Source organism: Parus major, chromosome 7 (genome assembly GCF_001522545.3).
Source record: "Parus major isolate Abel chromosome 7, Parus_major1.1, whole genome shotgun sequence".
In the NCBI taxonomy this organism is placed as follows: Eukaryota; Metazoa; Chordata; class Aves; order Passeriformes; family Paridae; genus Parus; species Parus major.
Window position 1 is genome coordinate 27,418,847 of NC_031776.1, and position 27,662 is coordinate 27,446,508.

Below are 27,662 nucleotides of genomic sequence, written 5' to 3' on the forward strand. Positions count from 1 at the left end.
TTGCTAAGCATGGGTTTAACTGTGGTCTGAAGTTAAAAAGGTAGCTGAAGAAGTTTCCATAAAAAGGCCATTCTATGTTTACTTTATATCTCTTGTTGATGAAATCCACTCAGTGCAGCAGTAAATGTACAGTTTGCAGGCTGACAGCTGGAACATCTTGGGCTGAAATCTTTCCCACACCTCTCACACAAAATCATCAGCACTGAACTTAGTTAACAGTTCATCTGTCCTGAACAAGGACTAAATCAGTTTATATTCCCAAAACACTACTGGCTCTGTATTGATGAAGGAACAGAAATGGCAGTTAGCTCTTTTTTTAATGAATAAAATAAACATCTTATCTCTGAGTTAACATGTCCATGGGACCAGGATTCATTAAATACACTTTTGGAGCAGATCATCATCTAACACGCTTCAAAGCAGTCTTCTTTTCCCTTATTCATTCAACAAACCATTCCTGGTTTGTTTCAGTAAAATTATATTCTTGGGAATGCAGTAATCTGTTACTGAAGTGTCAAAAGAAGAAGGATGAGCTGCATTTGGGCAGATAAAAAAAGGTAAGTGGTAGTAATTTACCATACTCTCTCAAAAATAATTATTTACTTTTTAATAAGTATTATTTTTTAAAAAGAATTAATACCTTTTCAAAGAGGGAAGGCAAAAGATTTCAAGTAAGAATCCAGCTGTGGACCCTGTACAGAGTAGGAATTCATCTAAGTTGTCCCAATCAATTAATGTCAGGAGAGCCACGAATCTCAACTCTCCCCATGTAACAGGTTCATAAACTATTTTTGTTCCCTTTACTTCCCAGAATGTTTTTTATTTCTTTTGTGAAAATACATGATGAAAAAAGATCAGTGTGGGATGTTGGTATTGTTTAACACTGAAAATACAACTGAAGGGCTGCTTTTTAGAGCTGAACAATATGAAGACAAGAACCTTTGAAAGCCTTTGGCTTTCAAATTGCTGGGCATGTTGGAAGCTTAGACCAAGATGAATGATAGAAAGCAGCTAAAAAGCAGCTCAGGAAGAGGAAGGAATTGTTAAATGGAATTTCCCCCTGTTGCATTATTTTTAAGTAGTGCTATTGCACAGCTCTTTATAGAATTGCTCTGATGTTTAACATGCATGACAATATCCTGCTGCTTGAGATAAGAAATGATAAAATTGACAGGAAAATATTAAATTACTGTAATTATCTGAAAGGCTTCTAAGCATCACCTTAATTTCTGCTGTTAAAAAGTTTCAAGGATTTGTAGTATTCATGAAGTATTTAGTTAGAGAGTTAGTGCTTAATGGTACCAAATGTAAATATTTTTTAATATTAGTGTTACTGTGTATTTTAGGTGGAATCTACAGGGACACCCTGCTGCAGAAACAGACAGGTAGATTCTATACACCTCACTGCAAACTCCTCTTCAAGATGAGATGCCCTGCTCTCATTCTTGAATGTCTTCCTTTTCCCTTTTCTATTTTTTCCTAAAACAAAAATATTTATAGGAAACATTTATTTAATCTCCATATAATAGGTAGCATGAATTACTGTTTGTCCTGCCCTTTCCCCCTGTGATACTGAAATAGGCAGAGAATTCATTACCTAATCTTCTTGCGAGTCCAAAGTCAATGAGTTTGATACTTGTACCAGTCTTGTTGACACACATAATATTTTCTGGCTTCAAATCCAAGTGGACAATACCCTGCTTATGAATGTATTGAACTCCTTCTGAAATCTGCTTCATATATTTAATGCACTCTCTCTCTGTCAGTTCAAAGTCTTCGTCAATGATTCGTTCAAAGAGTTCTCCTCCAGAAACCCTAGGAAAGACAGAATTAAAAGAGACTTCTGTAACATATTCATTTGGGGAATAATCAGGTTTTCTTTTACCAGCAATACAGAGATTCCTGACTCAGACACACACTTCCCACTTCTTCCTTCCCTCCTGTGATCCATCAGTGCACCAGTGCAGAAAACATAATTGAGAAATAAAACTAAAATACATGGAATGGGTCCCAGGGAAAGAAGACAAAACTGCAAGCAGTTGAGCAAAAATTCAGGAAGAAGTTAGATTGAGAGTGATAAAGGCTGAGGGAGGAAGAATTCCGATTATATGGTTAACTGGAATGCAAAGCTCAAAGGGTAAATTACTGACCCAAGTGAGCTCAGAGGGAATTTCCTCCTCAGCTATGACAGGACAAGGATATAACCCACAACGCTTTCTGTGTTGGTATTTTTAGCTGAGCCCTCATCACACTCCTTGTAGGTCAATTCCATTTTTATGCTAATTTAGGATGTGAAATAATTGGTCTTTCCAGGGTAGCATCTCCTGGATTGAACTGTTAGTGCAACTGAAGTGGGACATTTTTAACCTAGATTTAATCAAGCATAATTTGACTTTTGGCTTATTTAGTTTGGTAGATTTTTTTGTTCTGTTTTTGTTTGAGTTTGTGTTTTGTTTTGCTTCTTTGGGATTGTTGTTGATTTTATTTTATTTTTTAAATTTGGAGTAATCACTCAACTGGTTTATCTGCTTGCATCCAAAGATGGGAAATGCTTTTTTCTTATCCTGTGGGTGAATGACCCATAAAGAAAGGAGCACATAGTGAAGAGCAGCTTTGCTTTTAGAAATTAAACACACCATGGTCTTTATATGGTTTAATATTTTGCAGCGTTCATGGTTATTGCCAAATGCAATTGCACATTTCAGTAAGAGAAGGAAAACACACAACTGAAAAGCGGCCTTGCCATGTTTGCTGGTTGCCAGACACATGATTATATCCCTCGTGTACCAAACTGAATTTGAAACATCTGAAGTTCTGGATGCATTTCTTGCATTGGCTATAAAATTTCAGAAAAGATGTAATTAGAAATGCTATTGTGGTTTCCTATGAATATGGAAATAGTAAGAAGAGCCTGTGCTTGACAAACTGAGAGGTTATGTTGGATTAGAGCACATTTGTAACACAAAGCAATAGTATTGCCAGACCTGTTGAATAAACATTCAGGGGATCTAGTGTGCTGTTGCTTTGCTAAGACATAAACCAGTATGGGTGTTTTTGAAAACATCTGCAGGCAAAATGTTTATATCTGGAGTACTTTGCAACTCCAAATGATAATCATCCTCATACTAAAATGCACCACTTGTTTCTGGCTGTTTAACGCAGATAGTGACGACTTATTTGCACTATAAAAGTGCCACCCTTTTCAGATCCCTAAAGGGAAAACTTTTCAGAAATTGTACCATTGTCTCAAGCACCACTTTTTAGCATATTTTAGTAAATGAACCACTGTTAGTACATCTGCCTGCTGTTTTTACCTTGGGAGCTCTCAACACTCTGGTAGCAACGGTAGATTAAACTGCAATGCATTTATGGGATGAGTACTGCTACATTTATATCAGGAGCCAAATCCAGTATGAATTTTGCCAGGTTAGGAAGCTGAATAAAGTCAGTGTGGATGAGGTTCTACACATACACAGGAGGAGAAGTTGGCTTTGTTCAGTCACAACTAGTTCACAATCCAAAATCTCTATCTTTTCTGGATTCTCCTCTTTTCAGTCTTCTCTACATGAGTCATATAGGAAAATATTCTTATCTATGGAATCACAGAATACACATCTAAGACCAGAAGGAACAGTGAGAAGAATCTACTTTGGAGTTGCCAAGGCAAATACTCAACTAAATTTTTAAAAACCTAACTTAGAAAAAAAGAAAAAAACCCAAGTAACTTGTACTAACTTAAATCACATCAAATGATTGAACTTAGTGCTGGGATTTTGCTCCAATAATTTTAATTTGCAATAAATACAACAATCTCCTTCTGATCTAGATAAAAACAAACTGACAATCTGAAGTATATAAAACTTTGAGGCACTTAGCCCCCATATACTGAATGAAAGTGACAATATGCTAATATTTTCAGATTTACTTTTTCCACTGAGATTCTTACAGTGGAACCAATATGTTCCTGTATTTGAAAAGGAAATACCTGAGATTTGCCTCTGACTTCCAGTAAATGTTAGATGGAAAGGTTTCCAGGCAAGAGCACATCATTATAGTGTTTAATTTAAAAGTAATAAAAAAAAATATGATTTTATTTTGAATATGAAATAAAACCATATAAAATAGTGTAATGAGAAATATTAAAAGCAGAGAGTGTGAAGTTTAAAAGGTTCCAGGAAAGGTATGGGAATAAAATTAAAATGAACAATTTAGAATATATATTAGAAAGAAAAATCAAAGATTTTTCAAATCTCATCAATTTGAATAGAAGGGGAGCTCCTAAATGCCAGTCACTGCTAAAATCTGATTTGAAGGAGACTGACAGAAAGTGAGCTTGATTTATTTTAAATTCATGCATTTAAACTCTGATGGAAATGAAACAAACAACTCGGATTATAAGAACTTTTAAAGGTATTTCCTACAACTTCTTTGATATGCAAAGAAATATTATATGAATAGCTACAGCAGAAATGATCCCTTGGAGGCTCTTCATCAATCCAGGTGCAGTTGCTGGGCTGGGATTGTGTCAGCTGGGTAAGATGACAGCGGAGAGGCTCCCGAGTCACCTGACACGAGGTGCCACACGAGCACCCCATTGCCCAGACCTGCTCTGCTGCTGCTGGACACAATGGAAATGTCAGGGGGGGCTCAAAAACCAGAAAAGGTGGCCACCCCAAACTAAAACCACATCCTGGTGAGGCTGGGGAGTAAAACTGCTTTAAATTTGATTGCAGTTTTCTACATTTTTACAGAGTAAAACCCATTTGCTGTCAGGGGGGAACTAATGGAGTGTAAAGCCATATGCTATTCCAGACTCTTTATACATCTCCCTGTTTTCCATTAGGTCTGCCAGCTCTCAGTTCCAAGCTAAGTAGGTTCCCCTCCCTTTGCCATCGTCAGTTTGCTCAACTGCTCAATTTAAAAATAAAAACACCTTCCTGCACATAAGTTCCAGGGTTGTAAAATCCAATCTCTGAAATATGCCAGTGCAGTAGTAGTTTGCACATAATCTAAGCAAGTGCCAAGCAAGCAAAATAGACATATAGTCTCTTTTGCCTCAAACAATTTTTACCTTACTTAGAACTCCCAGCCAGCAAAAAAACTTGCTTGTCCTTGCATCAGAAAGCACATGAAGTCGATGTGGCAGCAGAACTGTAACTAAAGTAACTTTTTGGGAAAAACATCAGCACAGATCAGGATTTAATTTTCTTTCCAGCTGGTACTGCCACAAGTATGGGATTCACACTAAGCAGGTGCATTATGCATGATGTAAGCATTGGTCATGTTGGCCATTATTGTTTGTGAAGACTGTTCAACACATGTTTAGAATTGCTTTAAGCAAAAAAAAGTTCTCCTTAAACACATTTTAGGTTCTAAATGAAAGTCCAGAATGCAGCTCTGTTCTCACCTCTCCTAACTGGGCAGTAAGAGTAAGGCTGCAAAACCCCACCATATGTACTTTAAGAAACAAGCAAACTAGAAAATAACAACTGTAGCGCATTTTGACTGATTTTTCAAAGATTGACACAGATTCACTTACACACTTTAAACAAGATGGATAAATAATTGGAAAAACTTTCAAGATCTGAAAACCATCCAGGCCCTGCAAATCCTGAAGCGTTTGACAGTCCTGTGTCTGTAAGTTGCTACTTTTGTACACACAATTATTTTCAACATTATTAACTTTGTTAGTGTGCTCTGCTTTATACTTACATTTCCAAAACCATAACAATGTTGGCTTTTTCTTCAAAGGCATCTACACATTGGACAAGTTTTGGATGATGTAGGCAGTTCATGATGCTGATTTCATCCCTTATGTTTTCTTTTTCCTTAGCAGAATAGGCTTTGAAAAATTTTCCTGCCCAAACTTTTCCAGTCTTCTTTTCAACAAGCCTGAAGACTTGTCCAAATTTTCCCCTGAAAATATAAAACTTTCCATAAAATGTTTTTGCAATATATGGGCCACCACAAATAGCAATGATTTACTAAATATTCCAGCAGAACAATCTACTAAATATTCCAGCAAAACACTTGGATTATGAAATAAAAATGTCTTAGTATCAAGTATTATTCTATACTGATCTGCAAGAACTTTTGAATGAAAGTTCTTGCAGATCAGTATAGAGATCATTTAGAGATACCTTGCCATTCCAGTTAAAAAGTCTTATATAGAAGGGTTCAAAAATTGTGACTCCTACCAGGCTTTAATTTAGGTCTTTCTGGACACAGTTTTCTATATGTCATACACCTCTGAAGGGGCAGCAGATGTGACATCTCAGGTACAGGATTTTTGTGGAATCAGAACCTGAATGCTCAATGCTTCAGTACTGTGATTTCCCTTTGCTGTAACGTGCAATTCTACCTCTGTGCTACGCTCCTCAGGATTTGTTCAAGGCAGCACAGGGGATCCCCTGGCCTTCAGCACCGATCACTGAAAGATTATCATGGCCTGCAGTTCACACCACCACGAGCTGGGGCCCTGAGAAACACAGCCAGGCTAATCACTGACCTTCTCTCAGCAATAGCATTAATGCTCCTGGGATTATGGCTGCTGTCAACAGAGATTCCAGCCCGTGGGCAGGATAATCTTATTACCACTAATGGATTTAATGGAAATGCAAGTACACAATGTGTACCTTTTTTTTTTTCAGATAGCTTTTAGGATACTGAAAAACTAATGAATCCTCTAGCTTTGTTCATCTGTGGGCTCCATTTTCTTTGACAGAAATACATGTAGTGCCTATTTAAAATTATCAGCTAATAGGAGCAAAAGATCTTTATGGAGTGGAGGCCAACGTATGTTAAAATCTATTTTTACCACCACAAAGGAGCTCAACTGGGATGCTGAAACTGCAAGACAAAGAATAAATGCACATTATCTTTACAACTGGCTGCTAGCCTTGAAAACTGTCTTCAAAAGCACAGCCCAGTACTTACGATCCCAGTCTTTCTTCGATGTTATAGACGTCTGACACCTTCTGTTCAGTGTTGATCGTAACCGTCCGATATTCGACCTCTGTTTCTTTCCCCTCTACAAATAAGCATTAAGGACCATGATTAAAAACCTCCAGAAAATGTGAATGAAGAACACAGATTTGCATTTGTCCTGTTTAAAACATGCACTTCTTACCATCGTCAGATAGCTCTGCTTCATCCTCTTTAGGTTCTGTGATGAAAATAAAAACACATTAATAACTTTTTGTATGGGATATGGCACTTATATTAGATATTCAAATTATTCACAGTGACAAGGACAACAGATAGACCCTATGGCAAAGCAGAAAAAAGCAGTTGGAGAGTTAGTGCATTAACTTCATAATTAAAATCTCTTCACCATTTCTTCATCACTATTGAGTATCCAGTCACAATCTAGTCACCATTTAAATAAATAAATCAAGTTCCTGTGGTTTTCAGTACTTGTCAGTTTTACCTGCCTGCTAGAAACATCAGCATACTGCATCAGTTCAAAGTAATCTAAGAAATACCTTTAGAATGCCTGAGGGAAATAGAAAATAAATTAAAAATATTCAAATAAATAATACTTCTTGTTCAATGATAATTTTTTCTTGGCTTTAATGTGCCTTTTTTGAATTGTGAAGCCAAAAGTTAGGCAAGTTTGTACATGAAAAGATTCCCTGCAAAGCATCCAGACAAACTGTTCAGACTCAAGATCCAGAGCAAATCTGAACTGCATATTCCCCTGAGCATGGCTGAAGTCTGTAATCATTGAGGTTCAAAAGGTGCCTCAGTTCTGCAGGCAGACTCAAAGACAGATGAACCCAGTGACCTAAGTCAGAGTAAAAGCTGCCTTGAGTGTCCTGATTTTAATTTCTGATTTTCACGTACATGAACAGCCTGTAGCACTGCTCTTTGCCTGCGGCTGTGAGGGGAAAGGGGCTATAGCTGAAATGTTGTTATATTACACATTACTCACACGGCTTGGGCTTGCTCCTAACACCTGTGGCTGTGACCACTGTTTTGAGAAACTGCAAAGGCTGTTTGTTACCTAGTGACCTGTTCATTCTCCTGTAGCTGCTGAAGCTGCACTTTGCCATCATGGAGTGCAAGCCTAACCAAGGGATTTATCCCCCGTGTCAACAGATCTGTGTTACGGAACATCAATGCAGTACTCTGGGTGCTCTTAGGTGCTTTAGAGCACAGAGTTTGATGCAGAGGATGAGAAAACAACAGAAATAAAGGGGGCTGGGGGAGCAGATAGCTGGTCTGAGGCATCACCCTTTCACATCCTACACAAAATGCTGCATCTGTGTGCTGGTAGCAAAGCCAATCAAGTGAATAAAGTCTGTTGCTAAAGCCTTCCTCTCCTGTTTTTTTTCTGGAGTTGCAACCCTTGCATATTCCTGCACAGACGAGCTGGTTTGCAGAGATCTACCAGAAGAGCAGGGAAGGAAGGGAGCCTTCCCCAACCAGGGTAGCTGTCCTCAGACTTTCCTCAGCTACAAACCACTCCTGCACAGAGCACATCGCATTTTCCTCCCCTTTTAAGGGCTGTGTAAGGGAGCTGCTCCCAGCCAGGCTGCCAGTAGGTGATGTCTGCCAAATTCTGCTTAGGCAAGAAGGCAGTGCCCGGTTCTGCAGTGACACTGCATTGAAGCCACGGAACAGAAACATTTTGGTCCACCAGTGGAAGCCTAAATTATGTAAGTGGTACATATCTGAGTTTGGTTAGTGCTGAGTAGCTGTGCTGAAACCTTTCTCGGAAGTGAGTCAGCAGTACCAAATTTTCCTCAAACATGGCAATGCACACTTTAATCTGTGGTGACTTATTTTAGTTTTCTTTAAATGCACAGTGAACATTTAGCCATGCCTTTCTTCACTAAGATCATACTGACATTGCTAATATGTGCTGGCCACCTCAGTATGAAAATCAGTAATCAGATTTCCTGGCAGCCTAGAAAATCCTGAGTTACTCAGCTAAGTGTTTACATAGATGGCAGCTTAAAGTCCGGACTTTGACAGGTGCTGAACACATGCATTTTCCACTATCTTTAATTAAAGCACCAGTTATATTCACACACTTGAAAAAAATCACACTTTAGATGATTTGCTCTTCTTCCATGCGATCTGCAATACTAGAGTTGAAATCAATAAGCCCTGGAATTGAGAGCACAAAGACAACCTCCCCCCTCCTGCAAACAGAATACATTTTCTTTTTGCTCAAAACAACTTTAGTTGCTGTTGTTTTTTTTGGGTTTTTTTAATGTGTATTCCAATGACTCACACACTTTCTAGCCTTTTGTACTAAATCTGTGTAAGAAAATGCTCAGACTTAAATGGAAAAACAACTTGTTTGCTTTGGTCCAGTATAGGAAGTGGTTGCTCTTGGAAAAGCGTAGAGAAGAGTCAGGTCTCCAACCCTAGATGCTTGTCCTGCAACTAAAGAGAGCATTCAAACACAGGGAATTTTATTATGAAGAGCCAATAACATCTAGCTTCCTTTCAATTTTATTGCTACTTCTAATGTTATTTTCCCCACTTTGAAGAGAAGGTGCATCTTGATTTAGATTGGTTTTAAATTGCAAATAGAGGGAAGTAATTCCTCAGCATGCATCCCATTTAGCACTTGAAGAGAAATATGATTTACTTTTGTTTGAGAGGCTTACACAGTTGTGTGATGCTGCATCACTTTGCTATCATTTTGTCTCCCTTTAGCAATAAAAGATAACTTCACAAGCATTATGTAGAACACCTCAGGCTCCAGAGCCCTGCACACGTAAATGAAGAGGGACAGACACAACACACAGTTCACTCCTCAAAGACAGGAAAAATGGTAAAATTTGTAATTCCTGGTCTGAGGCTTTTGGTTAAGGTGACTACCAAAGTCATCCTTACACAGTAGGTAGATGGAGGTGTGCACAAAAATATGTGGTCACTTTCTGGTTTTGAAAAATAATGCTGATGTTTGTGTGTTCCCAAGTTTTGTAGTATTTCCTGACTAACTTCTACAGCGATCCAACTCTCCCTATTAGCCCTTTGAGAAGAACTTAAACAAAAATTAAGAGGTAAAAGATCCTGAGAAATATTCTTAAAATTACATGCAAATGTAAACAAAAACCCTAAAAAATATTTTTGGCATCCATAATGCTGCAAAACCAACATGCTAAGTAGGATAGCCTTGAATTCACTAGGGGGCAGAGGACTGAGGTACACTAGCACGCTGGGATTGAAAGCATGGGAAATACAGCTAGCTGCAAGATGCCAATTTATTTTCTGCTGCATATTCTGTGCTTGGCTAGCAGCAAGCACATTCATTATTTCCAAAAACAAATTTGGGATAGTGTTTATGGTTTGTTTTTCCATGGTGTATCCAGTATAAACTATAATGAACCCACTGGTGTATTTCAGGTAAGCCTCCAACCATCATTTTCCAACTGGGCATGAACTGAATGTGTAACATCTGTGAAAGGTTTCATTTCCCATTACCTGTGCACTGAACTGCAGAATTCTGTCAGCCAGCACTCACCCAGCAAGCCAGAATGAGAATTAGTGCTTGCTTTCACAAGGCAGGGATTTGGGATCCCTGAAGCCAAGTTTCCACACTGCAAGTATGCAAAACTAATGTGCTCAGACCCCCAAATGAAGTCTGTGAAGGACTGGAGCACAGTTACAGCCCAGCACGAGCATTCACCACAGAGACATGTGGGAAGGAGGGTGTGCAGCTCTCTGGCCTTGCTAAGGAACTCTTAAGGAAGAGTTTAATTGAATTGAGATGCTTTTTTCCTCCTAAGAACTAACCTTCTTGTTTCTCTCCAACTTTTACCAGCTCAGACTCTTGGCTGGGCTCACTGATGCCGTACACGTTAGCAGCTCGCACGCGGAATTTGTACTCCCGGTCAGCCTGCAGGTCCTGAACGTTGAAGGAGGTGCTGCGGCAGGTGGTGAGGTCTGTCCATTTGTTATCCACTGAGTTCCAGATCTCCACGGTGTAGGACTGCACGGCGCTGCCACCATCGTAAGAGGAGCCGTACCACGAGAGGGTGAGGGAGGAGCTCCGAATGTCCGACGCACAGGGAGTTCCGGCAGGTGGGTCTGGTTTATCTGCAACAACGCACACAATGGACACTGTGAGGATCAGAGAACTTCCAGCAGGGGATTCCTGGCCCTAGCTAACAGCCCTTCTCTTTCCATCCCATTGCTCTGCTTCACAGCTATCATTATAGCAACTGCAGAGACTAAAACCAGTCCCAGCTACATCTGCAATGTCCCACAATAGTGCAAACCACTCCTTGGTGATCTTCCTTAGAGGAATACCCCTATAACAGTCCTGTGGCTGTGATGTGCTTTCTTCAGCTCCCTTCATCTGCTTCCACACTTCAGGGCCACTGCTCATCTCTCACAGCCTCAGAAAGTGCCACTCATCCAAATACATCTGGGCAGCAGAAATACTAGAACCAGTTTGTTGGCATGGAAACAAGGCCTTGAAGGGTGGCAAGTTTATCTGCCAACAATTTAGTGAACAAATTCATCTGTGTGCAGTTTTTGGAAGTCTAGTGCACTTTTTGTAAGAAGGATTTCAACTTAAGAATATATAATTTAAACAGTGAGATTTTTAAAATCTCATATGCATTTTGGAAATTGTTGAAGAAAGTGGAAGATAGAAACATCTGTATTTCCTCAGTAAGAGGATTGCTGCTGAAGTCCTTATTTAGATGAGTGGATCCAATATCACCAGAACCTGGTGTGCAGATGTGCAGCCAACTATGCAAACATCTGAGAAAATACAAAAGCTTTGCAGTTGTATGATGTTTTCAAGATTTGGTCTAATGATTAATTATTGCAATTAATGTTCTTCTAAGACAGAAAAGTGATGACTTTTAAAAGAAATTTCTAGAAGATAACTGTGGAAGTTAAGCACTTCAAAAGACTTTTAAGGGAAAAAAATAGCTTCTCTGGAAATAATCCTCTGAGAAATAATCTAGCAAAACCTACAAAATAATGATGATGTTGATGTGGATGAACTAGTGGCCAAAAGGTTGAAAGAAAAATCAAAGGATAGGGTGAATGAGAGAAGATGAAAAGAAAAAAGATAGAAAGTGTAAGATGCTACAAACAGTGGTTACATTGAACATGGACCGATAAATTCCTGTCCTATTTTGCTTTTTCTAGCTGCTAATAGACATTATCACTTTCTCTGTAGGAAACGCAGAGCTGACAAAGCAGCCAAAAAATACTGCCACTTTCTCAGCAATAAAAACATCCAAATGCTGGGGGAAGCTGTTGTAGACTTTGATCAAAGCCTCACTGTGACAGACTATATCCCTCTATACTCAAATTATCATTCCTGGGAAAATTACTGCACTGACAGAAATAGCCACAGTTTGTCAGAAACATGCCTTTAGTTCTTGGACAGAGGAATCTCTCCTCTGATTGCTGTGGTTTAACTCATAGAGAGGGAAATTAGAGCAGTCTAATATAATCAAGATAGTTAAGTATCAGTTCACTATTTGGAAGAGTCATTGACCAATGACTTCCCTGAAAAAAAAAATTTACTTCAGTTGTGCTGAAAAATACATCTCCCTCCAAAGCTTAAACATACTAGAAGATAAATAAATAGAAATTTTCAAGTATGAGGAAAAAGACTGAGAGGGGGGAAGGGAGGTGGACCCCAAGTGTGCCGCTGTATTTAGTATGAGAACCTCCAGGTGGAAGAAAAAGTGACTGCCAGAATCAAGATTATCTTTATTCATTTTGGCAACACATAAAACACCATTCCACTAGGAGTCATCATTATACAGCACATCTCTTGTTAAACACATGTCAGAGGCCAGATGTCCTGTGGAACAGCTTATTGTCCTGCTTACTGGTCACATTTTACTCACATCATTTTCTGGCAGAATATAGGGGCTATTAGCAAGCATGAATTTATAGAGTAGATATGTACTGAACTGAATCACAGAGGAGTTACATGATTTGTCTAAGATTAGAAAGAGAGACTGAAACAAAGATGAGAACTGAATCTTGATCTCCTGGTGCCCAAACAGCAGCACCCCACTTCCCTGTTCTGGTCCTGTCCCAGTCTCCCTGGAGCTGCAGAAAATAAGGATTCAGCACCCACAGCATTTGCAGTGTCAGCACATTTGTACCATACCCATAGCAGCCATCAGAGAGCTGCTGGCATGGCACATATGGATTTTATGATTTTAGTCAGCCAGTGGCAACAGCATCTTCTTTCCACTACAACTTATTATCCATGCAGACCTTGCTGGGAATGATTTTCTGTCCTTCTCAAAATGTTTACAGAAGTGTAATATTCAGCCCTGTGTCTTGTTTTCCTCCTATGTAACCATCACTGCATCATCTCAAAATGCAGACAGAACTTGAATAAGTAACAGCTGATTTATCCTGAATCCAGAGCACTTGCAGATACCAGGAGGAAAATACTTTGAAGAAAAAGCCAAGCCAGTAGTCCATCACCTTACAGTGGCATCTATTGAGGTTTTCAAAGCAGTGCAGATTCTCTGAAATATGCTATTCTGTGAGCCAAACCTGGATGTATGTGTTACTTTAAAAATAAAGTGTTAGGGTGCTTTACTACCATGCACTGAATTTATATGAAGAAGGTGTGCCTATGTTTCAGAACTTGCAGAGCACAGTAGCCTGCTTCCTGTGCAGGACATGAAAATACACTCTCTCATTGCTGACTTTAAACACACTTCTGTTTCAAATGAAACTCTGGGAATGATTTATCAGTTTCCTAGGCCTCAGTATCCTTAGTGAGCTCTCTTTTCATGACTCACCTAGGAAACTGAAGTCCCTCTGGCCAGCACGGTTTACAGAAGCAAGGCTTAGGTATGTGAGCACTGCAGAGAAGACATTCATGGCCAAGGGGACATCAGTGGCAAAGGAAATGCTGCATGGCTTCAGACTAGTATCTGCTAGACCTGGGAACATTTCTGTATTCCTAAGATATTTTTCCCAATAGGCAGAGATGAAAACATGCAACCTTGGCTGAATTCTACTGAGCCAGAAAGATGCATGTTTCTGTTTGAAGTCTATCATGTGCTGCTGCTTGCAGAACTGTTCAGTGTATAAATACTGTAGTAGCTGCTATGGGAGATCATAAACAGGAATGAAAGCCTAATCTTTGCTCTTTTTTAATATGACAGATGTATATGTACCATTTTACCATGCTTAAAAATGACTTGATATCAGACTGGATGGTATTCTACAGCTCCGAACATTCAGAGAATCTGCAGATGGTCTCTCCATGTGTCTGCTCTGTTTCTCAATAGTTTATTCTATGGGGATTTTAAAGGTTACTCTGTATTCATCTGTCTGTATTGAAAGCTAGAATATTTTGCCAAACTACATTCCCATTCCCTTCTGGAATATGAAATCTCTATCAGCACAATTAACTGCCTCCAATAAAAACATTCCACGAGTTGAGGAGGGGTGTGGAAGACAAGCACAGTTCTCTATTTTGTCCTTCTGTTTTAGTATTTACTATACCATTAATGTCCCTGAGCTGCCCATCTCCAATATTCTGCTTCATGTCATGTGCAATTTTTGACATGCACAATCATATTTCATACTTAGGCTTATATTATGAAGGCTTTACATTGGCTTTAATGGACTACAATTTTGTTCTTCCTCTTCTGGAACAATCCATAGCTACAATCCAATATGTGAAAAAGAATGAAGGGAGAGCAGCCAAAAATGCACTTGTGCACATTTCTATAGGAGAAGGAACTAATTTAAAATACTGAGCTTTAACTTCAATTTCAGTGTTACATGCAACAAAAGAAAGCCACCATAAGGTATCTTAACTATATGAAAGTAGGCTAACTTACAGCAGGTACATAACCTCTAAATAAAGACTTGTGATACTCTAGATTATCATGGTCAAACTGGCTGTATCTACACAGTCCCGTTGAACCTGGTCAGAATCCTACAAACTCCAATGTCTTTGCATTTAAAACTCTAGGAATATAAGTAGGGTTGCCCCAAGCTGGCTTCCAAGGCCTTGTGGCAGGCAAAGGAGCTGGATAAGCAGCTAATTTGGCCTCAAACCTGGCTCAGGGACAGTTTGCACAGCAGCACAGACTGCATTAAGTTACTGATACCAGCAGCGCACAGGAAGTGCGTTTCTACTGCTTTGTAGCCCTTTGTGCTCCAGCAAAACCAGACACAGATTAAAACCCCCTGTTTCTCAACAGAGGGAGGTGTAAATTACTGCTACCCCAAAAGCAAGGAGGTCAGATTCCAGCTTATTCTTTGTGGCATGTATTCCTTTGAGCAAATGATAATGTGATGAGCTGGCCCACATGAAATGTTTAAGCCACTTTTAAGACCATATCAGCACTGAAACACACACTTGTTATTTACTCTCCAACTGAATTCAGCTGCACTCCTTCCTCAGATAAATTCTCAGAAATATTTTGGTAAACAGGTTTTGATATACAGCCTGAAGTAAGCTTTAATTAATTTGTATTTGTGCACTCTGAAAAGCATAAAACATAAGCAAGCTTGGCCTTTAAATCATTGCAGTTTATCAGACAAATTTGAGTTGATGTCATTGCCTTTTTTTTCAGTGGTGTATTGGTTAGAGCATATTGCTAATAACACCATGGTTGTGGGGTCAATCCCTGTACAGGCCATTCACTTAAGGGCTGGAGTCGATGATCCTTGTGGGTCCTTTCCAACTCAGAATAGTCTGTGATTCTGTGAAAATTCCTTCGCATAGGGAAAGGGACTTTCTGCAGGGAGGTGAACCCACAGCTCATCCAGGACACCCACATGACATGAGACTGTGCTATCTAGACCTCACTGCCTTCTCCTCATGGCTCAGTTTACAGAGCCCTCAGAACACAAGAACCATTCCAAGAGACCAAAAAAGGCAGCAATCTCCTTATCTGAGTGCAAGGAAATGGAAATTGTTGTGCTACTTGCTGTGAGGGTCAGGCTGAGCCAAGGCGAGGCAATAGAGTTTGCTGTGCGTTAAGAGCTCGCATGGCCCTGGCTCTTAAGAAGAGATACTGTTCCAGCAAAAAGCCTCTGAAAACTGAGAACTGTATAACCACAGCCTCTGAAAAGTTTTCTTTTCCTTTCTTTTATGAACAGAGACAGCGCTGAAGCAATGTCTCTGAAGCAGTTTTCTTTATCTGTTCTCAAAATTGGTTTGTTTTCTTTCTAAATCCAGTTATCATATTACTGTATAATACTATTATTAGCTATTGTGATATTTGTCTGCCAGATAAAGAACAGACAGAAAGAAACAATTTAATTCCATTCCACAAGCTGTTTAGCCAGGGAAGGTATTTAATATGCTGCAAAAGCCAGTTGAACACTGTCCATGCCGACAGCACTGGCAAAGCTTTCATTTGAAATCCATCAGCAGGAGAAAAGCAAAACCATAAAAGGTCATAACTGAACTTGGCACTATCGCTGACAGGGCTCGGGGTCATGGCAGACCTTGCTGCTTTGCTTGGAAAACTATGCCCTGCAGCTCTTTTTCCAGGAGAGAGGAGTACTACAAGTAGAAGTTACCCCTTGACACCTGTAACTAATGCACACCCTGTAGTTCATGTACCACAGGGTTAGGATAAAGTTAAACTAGAGAATGCCTGTGTTTTCCTGCAGAACAACTCGAGAAACTGAAATGAACACGAGGTTTCTCCTAATCAAACAGCCTCCCCAGCAGAGGCAAGGACCCTGTGGTAAAGATTTATTAGTCCAGACTTTGAAATTTACACCTCCCCCGTAAAATACACTGCAGAACACTCTCACCACATCAGCCCTCCTGACAACTCTAACATAAAACTAAGTTATTTAAAAACTGCCCTTTTGAGACCCGTGGATAAAGTACCTCACAGATACTGGTGGCCCAGAGCATCGCTGTGTGCTGTTGGGGTAACTGAGGCACGTGAGTGTGAAATGACCTTGCCCAAGGACACACAGGAGAATGGAGCTGGGAATGAAACCAGAGCTCACCACTCCCACGCAAATGCCCTCAGCACAAGAACATCTCCTTCTGCCACAGGCCTAATGGAAGAAACAAATATATAATGCATTCTCAGGAGCCTTTTTCTAAACCATCTGCTCCCGAGCCTGAATCAACAAGCTGTTCAGATTACTCATGTGCCACACATTAGGTATCTGCTTTGATAACTGATTGAATTAGAGCTCCCAAACCTGCCCACTGAAAGGCAGAATAAATTTTAGGAATTTCTCTAGTAGGGCTATCAGTGGATTAGTCTCCACTGGAGTGAGTTTGGGTCCTAGGAACCCCATGTTTGCATGCAGGAGTTGTGATTAATCATTTTTGAGTAACTAGGTAAAACACAGGAATTTTGTTGCAGTTGTCGAGATATTTATATTCTTCTCAAAAAAAACAGCTGAAGGTAAGCATCAGGAAAAAGCAACTATGCACAGAGTTCTACTGAAATTTCTCCCAACAGAAATGACATTGAAACTACATGGCCATTCAAGGGATAAACCTGGATTAGTGTGCCAGCACTGATGCATAGAGCAGAGTAAGCTGGTTTTCCTCTACACATTTTGATCTGTCTGTGAAAAGTTTTGGTATGGCTGCAGTTTTGCCACTATGCATTAGTGGGAAGCTGACAGTGGAGGTTACTATAGTCTTGAACTACAACAGCAACAATATAAGACATCTCTTCCTTTACCAGCAGTGTAGTTGCCCTTTAACCATAAAACCAGTGACAAAAATACTCTAGCAATCCAGAGGAATTTGAAAGGTTGAAGGTTATAGAGCAAGTCCACCCACATATTCTTAGGAAATTCACTGCATTCTTGACCCAACTGTAAACAGGGAATCACATGGATACTGAAAGATACAATCTGATGTTTTTCAAAAGAAGAACTTCAGAATCATTCATATTTGCACTTCTGAGCTGCAATATTCAGTGTCAAAATGTCTATGGTGTCTCAGTTCACTGTCTGCTTCCCAGATGTCTGCACTTAACTTTTCCAGAGAGGGAACACGGAACCCTGACCACTGGGTCCTCTCTGTCTGAGTGGTGAGCACTGAGCCAGATTCCTCAGATCTCCCACAATGCATTCATACTGCTGAAAGGGTCACTGTGCACTGCTGGTTTTGCTACCACGTTTCCTTGTAACAGAATTTCAGGGCAGAAAACAAATGCTAATATAGCTTGCACATATGTGACTTGTGGAACCAGAACCAAGCCCTTCATAGCAGCCATTACTAATCCTACCATTACATTCAATGACTATTGGAGTTAGTGATGATAAGACCTTGTTCTCAAATAAACTTCTATTTTCTCATTTGTGCTTGGGAAGACTGTGCTCACACAGATTCTGCTAAAGGCATAGAAACACCACCATCCTCACAGAAAGTATCCTCATCCCAAGTCAAGTATGGAATGGAGCAGAGGAGTAGGTATTATTGAATTCATGTTACACTACTTGCATGCCTGTGTGCAACATGCTTATATATATGTGTGTGTCCTTGAGTACTTGGTTTACCACTTTCCAGCAGCAGAGGAGTCTGCAAAACACAGCACATGCACCAAAGCTGAGAGTAATAAAAACACTAACATTTAACTTTAGGCTTCTCAGGGTCTAATGACATTGCTCTCATTCTTTTGCATATATCCACCATAGAGCTTACTAATACTTCTATGTGTGTGTAATACACATGCACACAAAATACCACATCAGGAACAGTAGAAATCGCAAAGGATTTGTAAAAGACAAACAAGGTTGGTCAAAATCAGCCCCCAGTTAGGTAGTAGGTTTGTTTCTGTCTTTAAATAAGTAAAAGACAGCACTAATATCCAAAGTATTCACTAAACACTGATCATCAAAAAGCCCCTGCATAGTAGGCATGGAAACATGAAGCAATATGCCCAAAAGCATGTGGCAAGCTTGTGGCATAGCTGCAGAACAGATTATTTCTCTAGAGACAGATACCCTTATTGAGTATTGTGTTATTCTTCTGACTCTGTCATAGCACCCAGCTTTAGCCAGTAGGAAAACCAAGTTTCTTTTTCAAAGGTGGTCACATACCTGGGGCTATCACACAGCTAAAATGTTCAGAATCATAAATTTGATAACTTAAATTTGATATATGTGTATCAATATACATCCAGTAAATGTCATGAAAGGAATGAATACTCCTTGCTATTATTGTAAAGTGAGGGCTCTACCTTGCCTAAATAAGTCATATTTTACACTAAGCTCGTTGTTGGCTCATTCAACAGCTTTGGCAGCACAAGTCCACTTCCATCTGACACACTGTCTGCTATAAATCATTAGCTCAATCTCACATCAGGCTGTTTCGATTTTGGAGCAGAAACATGTTACAAAATCTCCCTAGAGAGATCAGTCAGCTAAGGAAATTGCTTATTTAAGAGAGCTGATCATAACAATAGAGAAGAGCTCAACATGGAAATTTTGGGAGCAGTCAGCCCTTTAAAAGAAGATACTGCTTAACTTGGATGTGTCACAGACTTGCAGGTCTCTCAATATTATTAGTGCTTGTACAGAGCTACACAAGGAATCACAAGGCTCAGTCCTTGTGTCTGAGTGCTGTGTGCTCAGCACCACAGCATTATTTAAAAAGTCTCCTGGAACTTGTTTATGTGTCAGTGCATCTGCTGTGTGGACTGCACACAGCTCACACTGGAAGCTGAGTGTAATGGACATTTTGTTCATTGAAATTCATTAAAGGAAATAAAACCCCTTAGAATGAAGTTGGGCTTCTTTCAAGAGCATCCTTTCCCATGGAAAATGGGAAATCATGAACTATTTAAATGCTTTAAGTGTCAGAACCCTTGCACAGTTCAGTTAAGACTGTAGTTGAGGCCTGAGTCTGACAGTTAAATTTAAGACTTTGGGAGATAAATTCAGAGGAATGCAGGTTATCTTTGTTTCCCTAAATGTCATTATTAAAAATAATTTCTAAAAATTGTATTCAGATAGTTTACAATCTAAGACTCAGGGTTTAAATCACAGCAGGATCATTTCTGATTTGAATCCTGGCAGATAAGCTCAACCCTTTGTCTTCTGATGGGAGGTTAAGTCAATAATGTTATTATTTTGTGAAGAAAGGTCTTTGTCAACTGCAAGTATAAAAGCAAGATCCAGGATGGTCTTATATATCCTCAGGAAGGTCTTTAGACCTTCTGTTCAAAGCAGGATCAGCTATAAGGTCAGATCAGATTGCTCAGATGCTTATCCAGTCTGAACTTGAATACCTCCAGGCATGAGACTGCACAACTTTGCTGGGCAATCTGCTCCTAGACATGTGTTACAATCCAACTTTAATTTGAGAAATGTTTATTGGAGTCTTTGCCATCAGCATGAAGACTTTGAAACCTATATGGTTTCTTACATGGCAAGGGGTAATAATAAAATAAATATATCATTATTTCCATATTTATTTAATTTTGTATTTTAACAAATATCTTTGATTTGCTAAAATTCAGAAGAGCCAAGTCTGTTAGCTATCCCTTCAAGAAATGCAGCTCTGGGTCTGCTCAGACACTCATCCTGAAAACAAATGTTCTGTATTTGTAGTTTCAACACATTCAAGTGTGGTCAAGTGCAGTGTGGTCAGGCAGCAGCGTTTTGAGCACAAAATACACACATGGATGTGCCTTTTCTCAGTAAACTTACAGGGAGGCAGCTTACACAGAATTTAGAGCCTTATTATAAAGGGCTGAGGCAAATCAAGCTGATGTCTAGCACCAGGACTTTCTCCACCAACGTTTGTTATGAAAGTGGGGTCAGAGTAGGGAGGACAAGTTTCTTCCCAGTACTTAGGATGGACAGGCAGGAATTTAAGACTAAGGATGACCTTTGGTAGACTCAGAAGGCTCTGGTTTTACATATTCAGAGAAACATAGCTTCCCTATTTTGACTGACAGGCTTTAGAGGAAAGTACCTTCCAACTTCAGTCAACATTTGACACCTTTAAAGGTGAAAACAGTGTGAAGGATTTGATCTCAGTAGTGAGATTCTAACCTCCTTCCTAGAAGGAAGACATTTTTGCTCCCTTTTCCCACATTTTTGAGTGCCCAGATGGAAGAATCTGGCCTTAAAATGCATGTGCAGCAAGCTAGGAGCCGTGAGGCCTTGTCATGCCTTCAGCAGTGCTGACATCAGCGAGATGTCTCACTGAAAAGCTTGGCAATTTTACAAGAAGGAATTTATTCTTTTTAGTTGGAAACTGAGAGCTTGTCATCAGCCAATACACATGGCAAACTGTACATTGTAAGGATGCTTCACCCAACTCTCCCAAAAGCATCTCTGGGAATCCCACGGTTCTCTGGCACATGTCTTAGGGAAGAGTGAAGCAGGAGGCTGAGATGTAGCTTTATAAGGTTATAGAATTCACAGACTTTCAAACCAATTAACTCCAAAGGATATAAACCAGTGACTTATATAATAATAAGTCAAGGCCCACACAGTAACATGATAATAGGAATTGTCAGCCTTATGCAGCTAAAAAAAAATCCACCTTGCCCAATAACCTGCTATGATTAGCTGCCTGCAGCAGTTGCCTAGGAAAGAGGGAAAAGGAGGGAAATGTAAAGAGCAATTATTCTCCTGCCATTCTTCCAGCTGCTAATCAGCTGTGTTGGGGTTTTGCAGCCAAAACCTATACCCAGACCAATATATATGTTTATTCAAGGACCAGTGGTATTAATTTTTAACCTAGCCGTACTTCTGACTTGTACAACCCACTGTTGGAAGGGGTAGTACAATTTATCTATGAATCATGGGAAAAATACTGATTCTATTTTCTCCTGTTCTTGAATTCTCTGTCATGTTTCTGGAATCTATTTGATATTTATACTCATCCATTCAGTTATCTTTTAACTGCAATTAAAGCCATAGACTGGATGAAAGGATCTAATTCAAATAATTTGGAAGCCTCTATTGACAATATGTAGAGCAACATGCAATTGAGTCACATTCAGTCTGTTTCAGTGGATATTGTACCTGAAAGTGTGATTTTATTAATTAATTAAACTTTGTATGGTATTCACTGGATTGGTGGAATGAATCTCCAGTCCAACTTGGGTTAAGGGTATTTTTGCATTGATTTCATTGTAGTCAGAATCTTTGGCCTTACACCCACATTTCTTGCCTTCCTCACACCCATGTGGCTGTCAGGGCACCTCCTCAAGTGATAACCCCTCTGTAGGCCACAGGTGACAGAGCCCAGAAACAGACCCAGCCCACAGATGTATGTTTTACCAAATCACATCTTTGCTTGTAGATCTTCCCTGGGTTTCCCAGGAGCATTTTGCTGTGCATCCACACACAGGCGGGCTCATTCGGCCTGTCAGAGCTAGGTGTCACAGATCTAGATTTTGGCTCCTCACTAGGCTGCAGTTTTATCTGCAAATAAACTGCAACAATCTTCCAGCCTACATCTGTGTGCAGCTGTCCACAGTCTGCCACAACAAACCTGATGGCCTGGGAGTGTCACCTGACAGGGCTGTTTAAAGCCTTAAGACACCTGTGTAAAAGCCCACGATGAAGGGCTCCATTTTCAAAACAGATTGTCCTTATTCACTGCTTTCTGTCCCTGTGGAACAGTACACCATGGTAGGAATTTAAAATGGAGACATAAGCTGTTTTTTTTTTGTGGGGGTATTTTTTTTTTAAGCATGAGCTATTTTATGTACTTTATACCTTCATCACCATGGAATTAAGAATTTTTCCAAATAAACACAGTACAGCCCTACTGAGCTTGCTTATAATCCTTATTACAGTATCACTGTCAATTTTTTAAATACTAGCTTTTATTTCAGTCTTCTTAACTTAACTGATTATTTTATTTAACCTGCTGCATATCATTATATAAAATGCAAATGCAGACTGATGTCTGAAGAATAAATATATAAATAAAATATTATTATGGACTTACCAACAACTGTAAGGTTGACTTGTGCTTGTCTGCTGCCAAGTTTGTTCTCTACAACTAGGGTGTAACATCCACAGTGTTCCTGCTTTGTTGATGATATTGTTAGCTTGCTGCTGTTTTCAGCATTCTCAATTTTAATATATTCATTTTCTTGAATCTGCCAAATGAAAAGAAAAATTATGTGATAGATTTCTTTCTATCTGAAAGAGCTCAAAGCACAATACAATGTTAGCATATTGTGTGTTGTCTGCAGATAACTCTACTACAGAAGTGAGTTTGTGCAGCTGGTAAAGTGTAATCAACACAAATCATCTAGAAATGCAGGGGAACATTATAATGGCTCCAGCCCTGCAAAGGCCACAGGGAGCGCTGGTGTTGCTGGAACCCCACTAAGGAACAGGAGTGTCGCTTTTTTACTTCTCTTTGACAGGCTGAAAGTGCAAACTGTGCAATTGTTAAAAAAAATTTTGGTCTTGCATATCTTAGAGAAACCGCAGTGGAACAAAGGTTTAGCTCATTTGCCATTCCCCATCAGAGGCCCAACATGCAGACCATCCACAGCTGTGACTTTTGCCCTCTTGTTTTAACCAGACTTATTCTGCACTTCCACACAAACCAGGGTAAGAGTTTCTTGGGTTTGAACAGCTGAAGACAATGTATGAAATGGCGATACACCACTACAGCTCTACAGAGAGACATTCAAAGAAGCAGACTGAGCTTTCCCATAGCATTTTAATTTTCTGGGGAAGCAAAAATCCAAATCTCTGCTGAGTACCATAAGCATATTATGAACTAGTTTTTAATTGAAAAGGAGCTATCATAGCATAAACAGCCAAGGTGACTTAGATTTTAATCAGCATTAGCTTGAGACATGACAGTTCTTTAAAAACCTCATAATGCTACACTGCAATTATAGAAGCTGTACACTGTGTTCTTATGAAACAGACAACATAATGTCAATGCCCTTCTTCCTCCCACCACTTCCTTCTTAGATAAGTGACTCTTCCAAGCCATTCTCAGAATTTAATTAAAAATTAAGGCTATTTAGCTTGCCTTATCTTGTCCCATATATTCAGAGAAGAAATCAAAATTTTTGGAACAGGACCTTCCCTGCTCTTTCCTCAACTGAGACAAAACACATGCACTGCTATCTGCTCAAAAGTAACATTAGAAAGATTTTCCTACAGTAACTCATACAGAAAGTTAACAAATGTGATTTTGTAGGGTTAAATTATACTGAAAGTTGTTCCACCCTGCCGACATACATCTGAGATTCTAAATGGTCTTTTATGTTTTGCTTCATTAAAATTAGTCAAGGGGTGATAGTAGAACTAGATCTGCATTATTCAGAGAAAGCCCAGAAAGGATACAGAGAAAGCCCTGAAGCCCTGAAGATCCTTGAAAGGATAAAGAGATAGCCCTAAAAGGATGCTCAGTGGTTTGCAGTGGTTGTGGGGAGCATAGGTTGGATCCTTGGGATGCTGAAAGAAAGTCACTGGTCATGGTTAAGAAGTTTCAACAGCTGGCAGTGTTCAGTGATGGACTCAGCTAATGAAGTGGCTTTCCAAGGCTTTCCAAAGCTTTCCCCCCTTTAGCTCAGCACACTTCCAGCACCCCTCCACTATACTGCCACAGCACACAACAGTATGGGTCACAGATTCATGACATTCCCTTTCTTCAAGCAAAAGATACTCTTGGAATATACCTGTGCAGGACTGTGGCTCTCCTGCACCTGAGGGAATGAGAGGAAGACACACAGAGAGGAGGCTGCAGCAAACAGCAGCAGGGCTGAAAACACCAATTACTGGATCAGCTCAAATAACAACTACAAATAACTCCCAGTAAATTGTCAAAACACTTGGCTGGTTTTCACTTTTAGGACTGGGAATGGAACAGAGTTGAAATCAACTACAGTTATAGAAAAGGAAGAAATCCAAGCATAAAACAATATGTGGTGAAGTGAAAAATAAAGCAAAATTATGGTGCAGCACAGGATGCAGTAAGTGGCTCCCCTTTTAAATTAATAAATGAGAGACTGCTGCCCTCACTTGTCCTGCAGTGTTTGGTAACCCTCCTGTATTTTTTTTTCTTTTGTATCTCATTCAGCAGAATAAATAATTTAAACATTTTTATCATTTTAATTTATGATTTTGCAACACTTCACTTTGTCTCATAGTGGATAACTAAAGAAGAAACTAAAGATGGTAAAAATAGCATTTTACAAAGGAGAAAATATCTTTGATCTGATAGGGGCATTAGGAGCGGCTATTCCTTGTTATCACATAGATCTTGCAGATAAAAAAAAGGCCTTAAAATCTAGGTAAATAGGATTGTTGTATTCAACAATGAACTCAGAATTCTGCACAAAACAGAAACTCACTTTTGAGGGGTACATTTTACCTAAATGTTAAGACAGAACTTAGCAAAATCTAACACAATGTCATTGCAGCTTCTGAGATGTATTTTTTGTGGAAAGCAGTGGTTAACTCTAGTCTTGAAGCTAAAGAAATTTGAGGAAATATAAGAGTTCAAGAAATAAACCACCCTTTCCCCTAAAGTAAGTGGTTATTTTGAGTTAGCAAGGATTGGACTCTGGAATACCCTTTGCACTAACAAACTGTTTTGAATTCTTTCAATTAAATGCTGACATGTCTGGATTTAGAGTCTAAACTTCCTTCTAGGAGGAGATGTTTTTATTTGTGTTCTATAGAGTGCATAACAAGTTCAGAACAAAATAAACAGAAGAGCAGCTACAGTAGATATTTATATTTTCTCTGTCCTAACGTGACACTTCATCTTCCAGTCCGAACTTGCATATTCAGTTTTTTGATTTAAAGTGATTTTAAACAGCTTTGTTAAAGCAATTCTCTTTAGACACTGCCCTAACGTGATATAGTTTGAAGATATTCAAGTAGGAGGAATTTTAACCTAGGGAGTGAGGGTACTGATGGCATGGATTGCCCTTGTGCCCTGTGTGGTGACATTTCTGTTGCAAGGCAATTCACTCAAGTTTTTTATAAGGTATTTTGCCCCTCTGACATAACTTTAGACCCAGAATCAACAAAGAAGAGGCCATTTTCAAATGAGAGCAATGGCCTCTGTGAGAGATACTTTTCAGATACCTGTGTCTTTCCCATCACTTATCCTTTAATTCATAATCTAAGACTTTTCTCAAAGAAACTATCATTTGTTACAGGAGGGGACAGGCAGCAAAGGGTCTAAACTGTAGCAAGAAAGATTTGGGTTTGGCACTTAGGATAAAGATTCTATATAAATAGATATATAAACACTGCAATAATTTGCTAATGAAGGTTGTGAAATCTTAATCAGTGAAATGTTTTCAGCAGAGGTGAGGAAAGTATCTTCAGGAACAACATGAACTTTGCCAGTTTCTTGGGAAGGGAGATGGAAAAATAGGAGATGGAAAAATGAGAGATAGTCATTCCAGCTCTGCTTTTTCAGTGATTGCTAGAAGAGCAAAGAGCAGAAAATAATTTACCTGCTTACGGAATTTCATCCAGGTGCAAGTTATGGGTGCTGTTCCTACCACCTTGGCAAACAATTCCACTGATTCACCTGCACGGACTTTTCTGTCTTCTGGGAACTGAGTGATCTGAGGAGGAGCAGCTGAAGAGAAAAATAAAATAAAATAAAATATCCCTTTAAATTACTGTAAGTTTTCTTAAAATTCAAACACATACATTTCTCAGCTCAGCTGCTTTAGAGAAGCATTTGAAATCCAAATTAGCAGTTACCTGTTGCTTGCAATGAAAAAAAAATTCTGTGGAATTGTTAATTCTGGGGGAGTGAATCAATAACAATTTACCCATCCAAAGTTTGCTCATTCAAGACCAAGGTGCAAACATACAAAATACAAAAACATTGTCACCTACCATCAAGTCCAAATACAAAGTTTATGAAATTTTGTTGTGGGTTTTTCAGAAAATCTTGTTGTTTTGAACTTTGTATTTTTGAAGAATGGCTCCAGCTACCTTCTTACCAATTTGCATGTACTGAAGGGGTCTGCAAACCTGCTCCCTGATGTTATCAACAGAATTCAGAACATTTAAGACTCAAGATCTACCTATGAGGATTCTGGCTTCAATAGCCAGATAAACATTATACGGCACAGAAATATCATGAGAGACAATGAAGGCAAATGATGTCTTCCTCATTAAGCTAACTTTTGCCATGAGTGATGATGTATCTTTTTATTTATGTACCACAGTGCTTCCTTTAAACCTTGCAGTCCCATTCATTCCCCTCTATTAATGAATCAGGCATTCCTCCTTCTCTTCCCTCTGACTGCCTGAGTATCAATAGATGGCAGAACATCTCCTGCTAACAGTGCTCCTTCCTGGCTTTTGGCTGTGCTGCTCAGTGTCAGACCTCTGCTAGCTGCTAAGCACAGATGCCAGAAATATCACAGGCTAGACAACTCCAGGGTGAAACCTATACTGTTGATTATAAAAGCATTGTGATAAAAAAATTATTCTTGTGTGTGTGTATTGGAGAGGAAGGGGGCAGACTTGAGGACATATTGACAGAAATGGTAAAAGGCATTCCCTAATATTACAATGACCTCACTGCCAAATCTAACATTCTTTACAATGCACAGGGCTATTGTGCATGAAAAAAGTGCTTTATTTTCCTTTTCAAAGTAATTAAAACAAAGTGGGTTTCCTTCAGCTCTAGTCTTGACCTTTTAAAAGTGTTTTTGTTTTGAAAATATCTGAAGGAAGCTAGGCTGAAGTGTAAATCTGGCACAGAAAGCAGCTTG

At 39.3% G+C, this 27,662-nt stretch overlaps 1 protein-coding gene across 3 annotated transcripts in view; it reads right to left on the bottom strand.

Moving 5' to 3' along the window:
- Positions 1-27,662, bottom strand: part of MYLK (myosin light chain kinase) — a 194,260-nt gene that overhangs the window by 18,929 nt on the left and 147,669 nt on the right. For all 3 annotated transcript variants that reach the window (XM_015634874.3, XM_015634872.3, XM_015634873.1), the window contains 7 exons: positions 26,382-26,509; positions 22,886-23,039; positions 10,756-11,058; positions 7,130-7,165; positions 6,937-7,030; positions 5,713-5,916; positions 1,598-1,815 (listed from right to left, as the gene is read on the bottom strand). In XM_015634874.3, the coding sequence (XP_015490360.1) occupies positions 1,598-1,815; positions 5,713-5,916; positions 6,937-7,030; positions 7,130-7,165; positions 10,756-11,058; positions 22,886-23,039; positions 26,382-26,509 (1,137 nt within the window). The remainder of the gene's footprint in view (positions 1-1,597; positions 1,816-5,712; positions 5,917-6,936; positions 7,031-7,129; positions 7,166-10,755; positions 11,059-22,885; positions 23,040-26,381; positions 26,510-27,662) is intronic.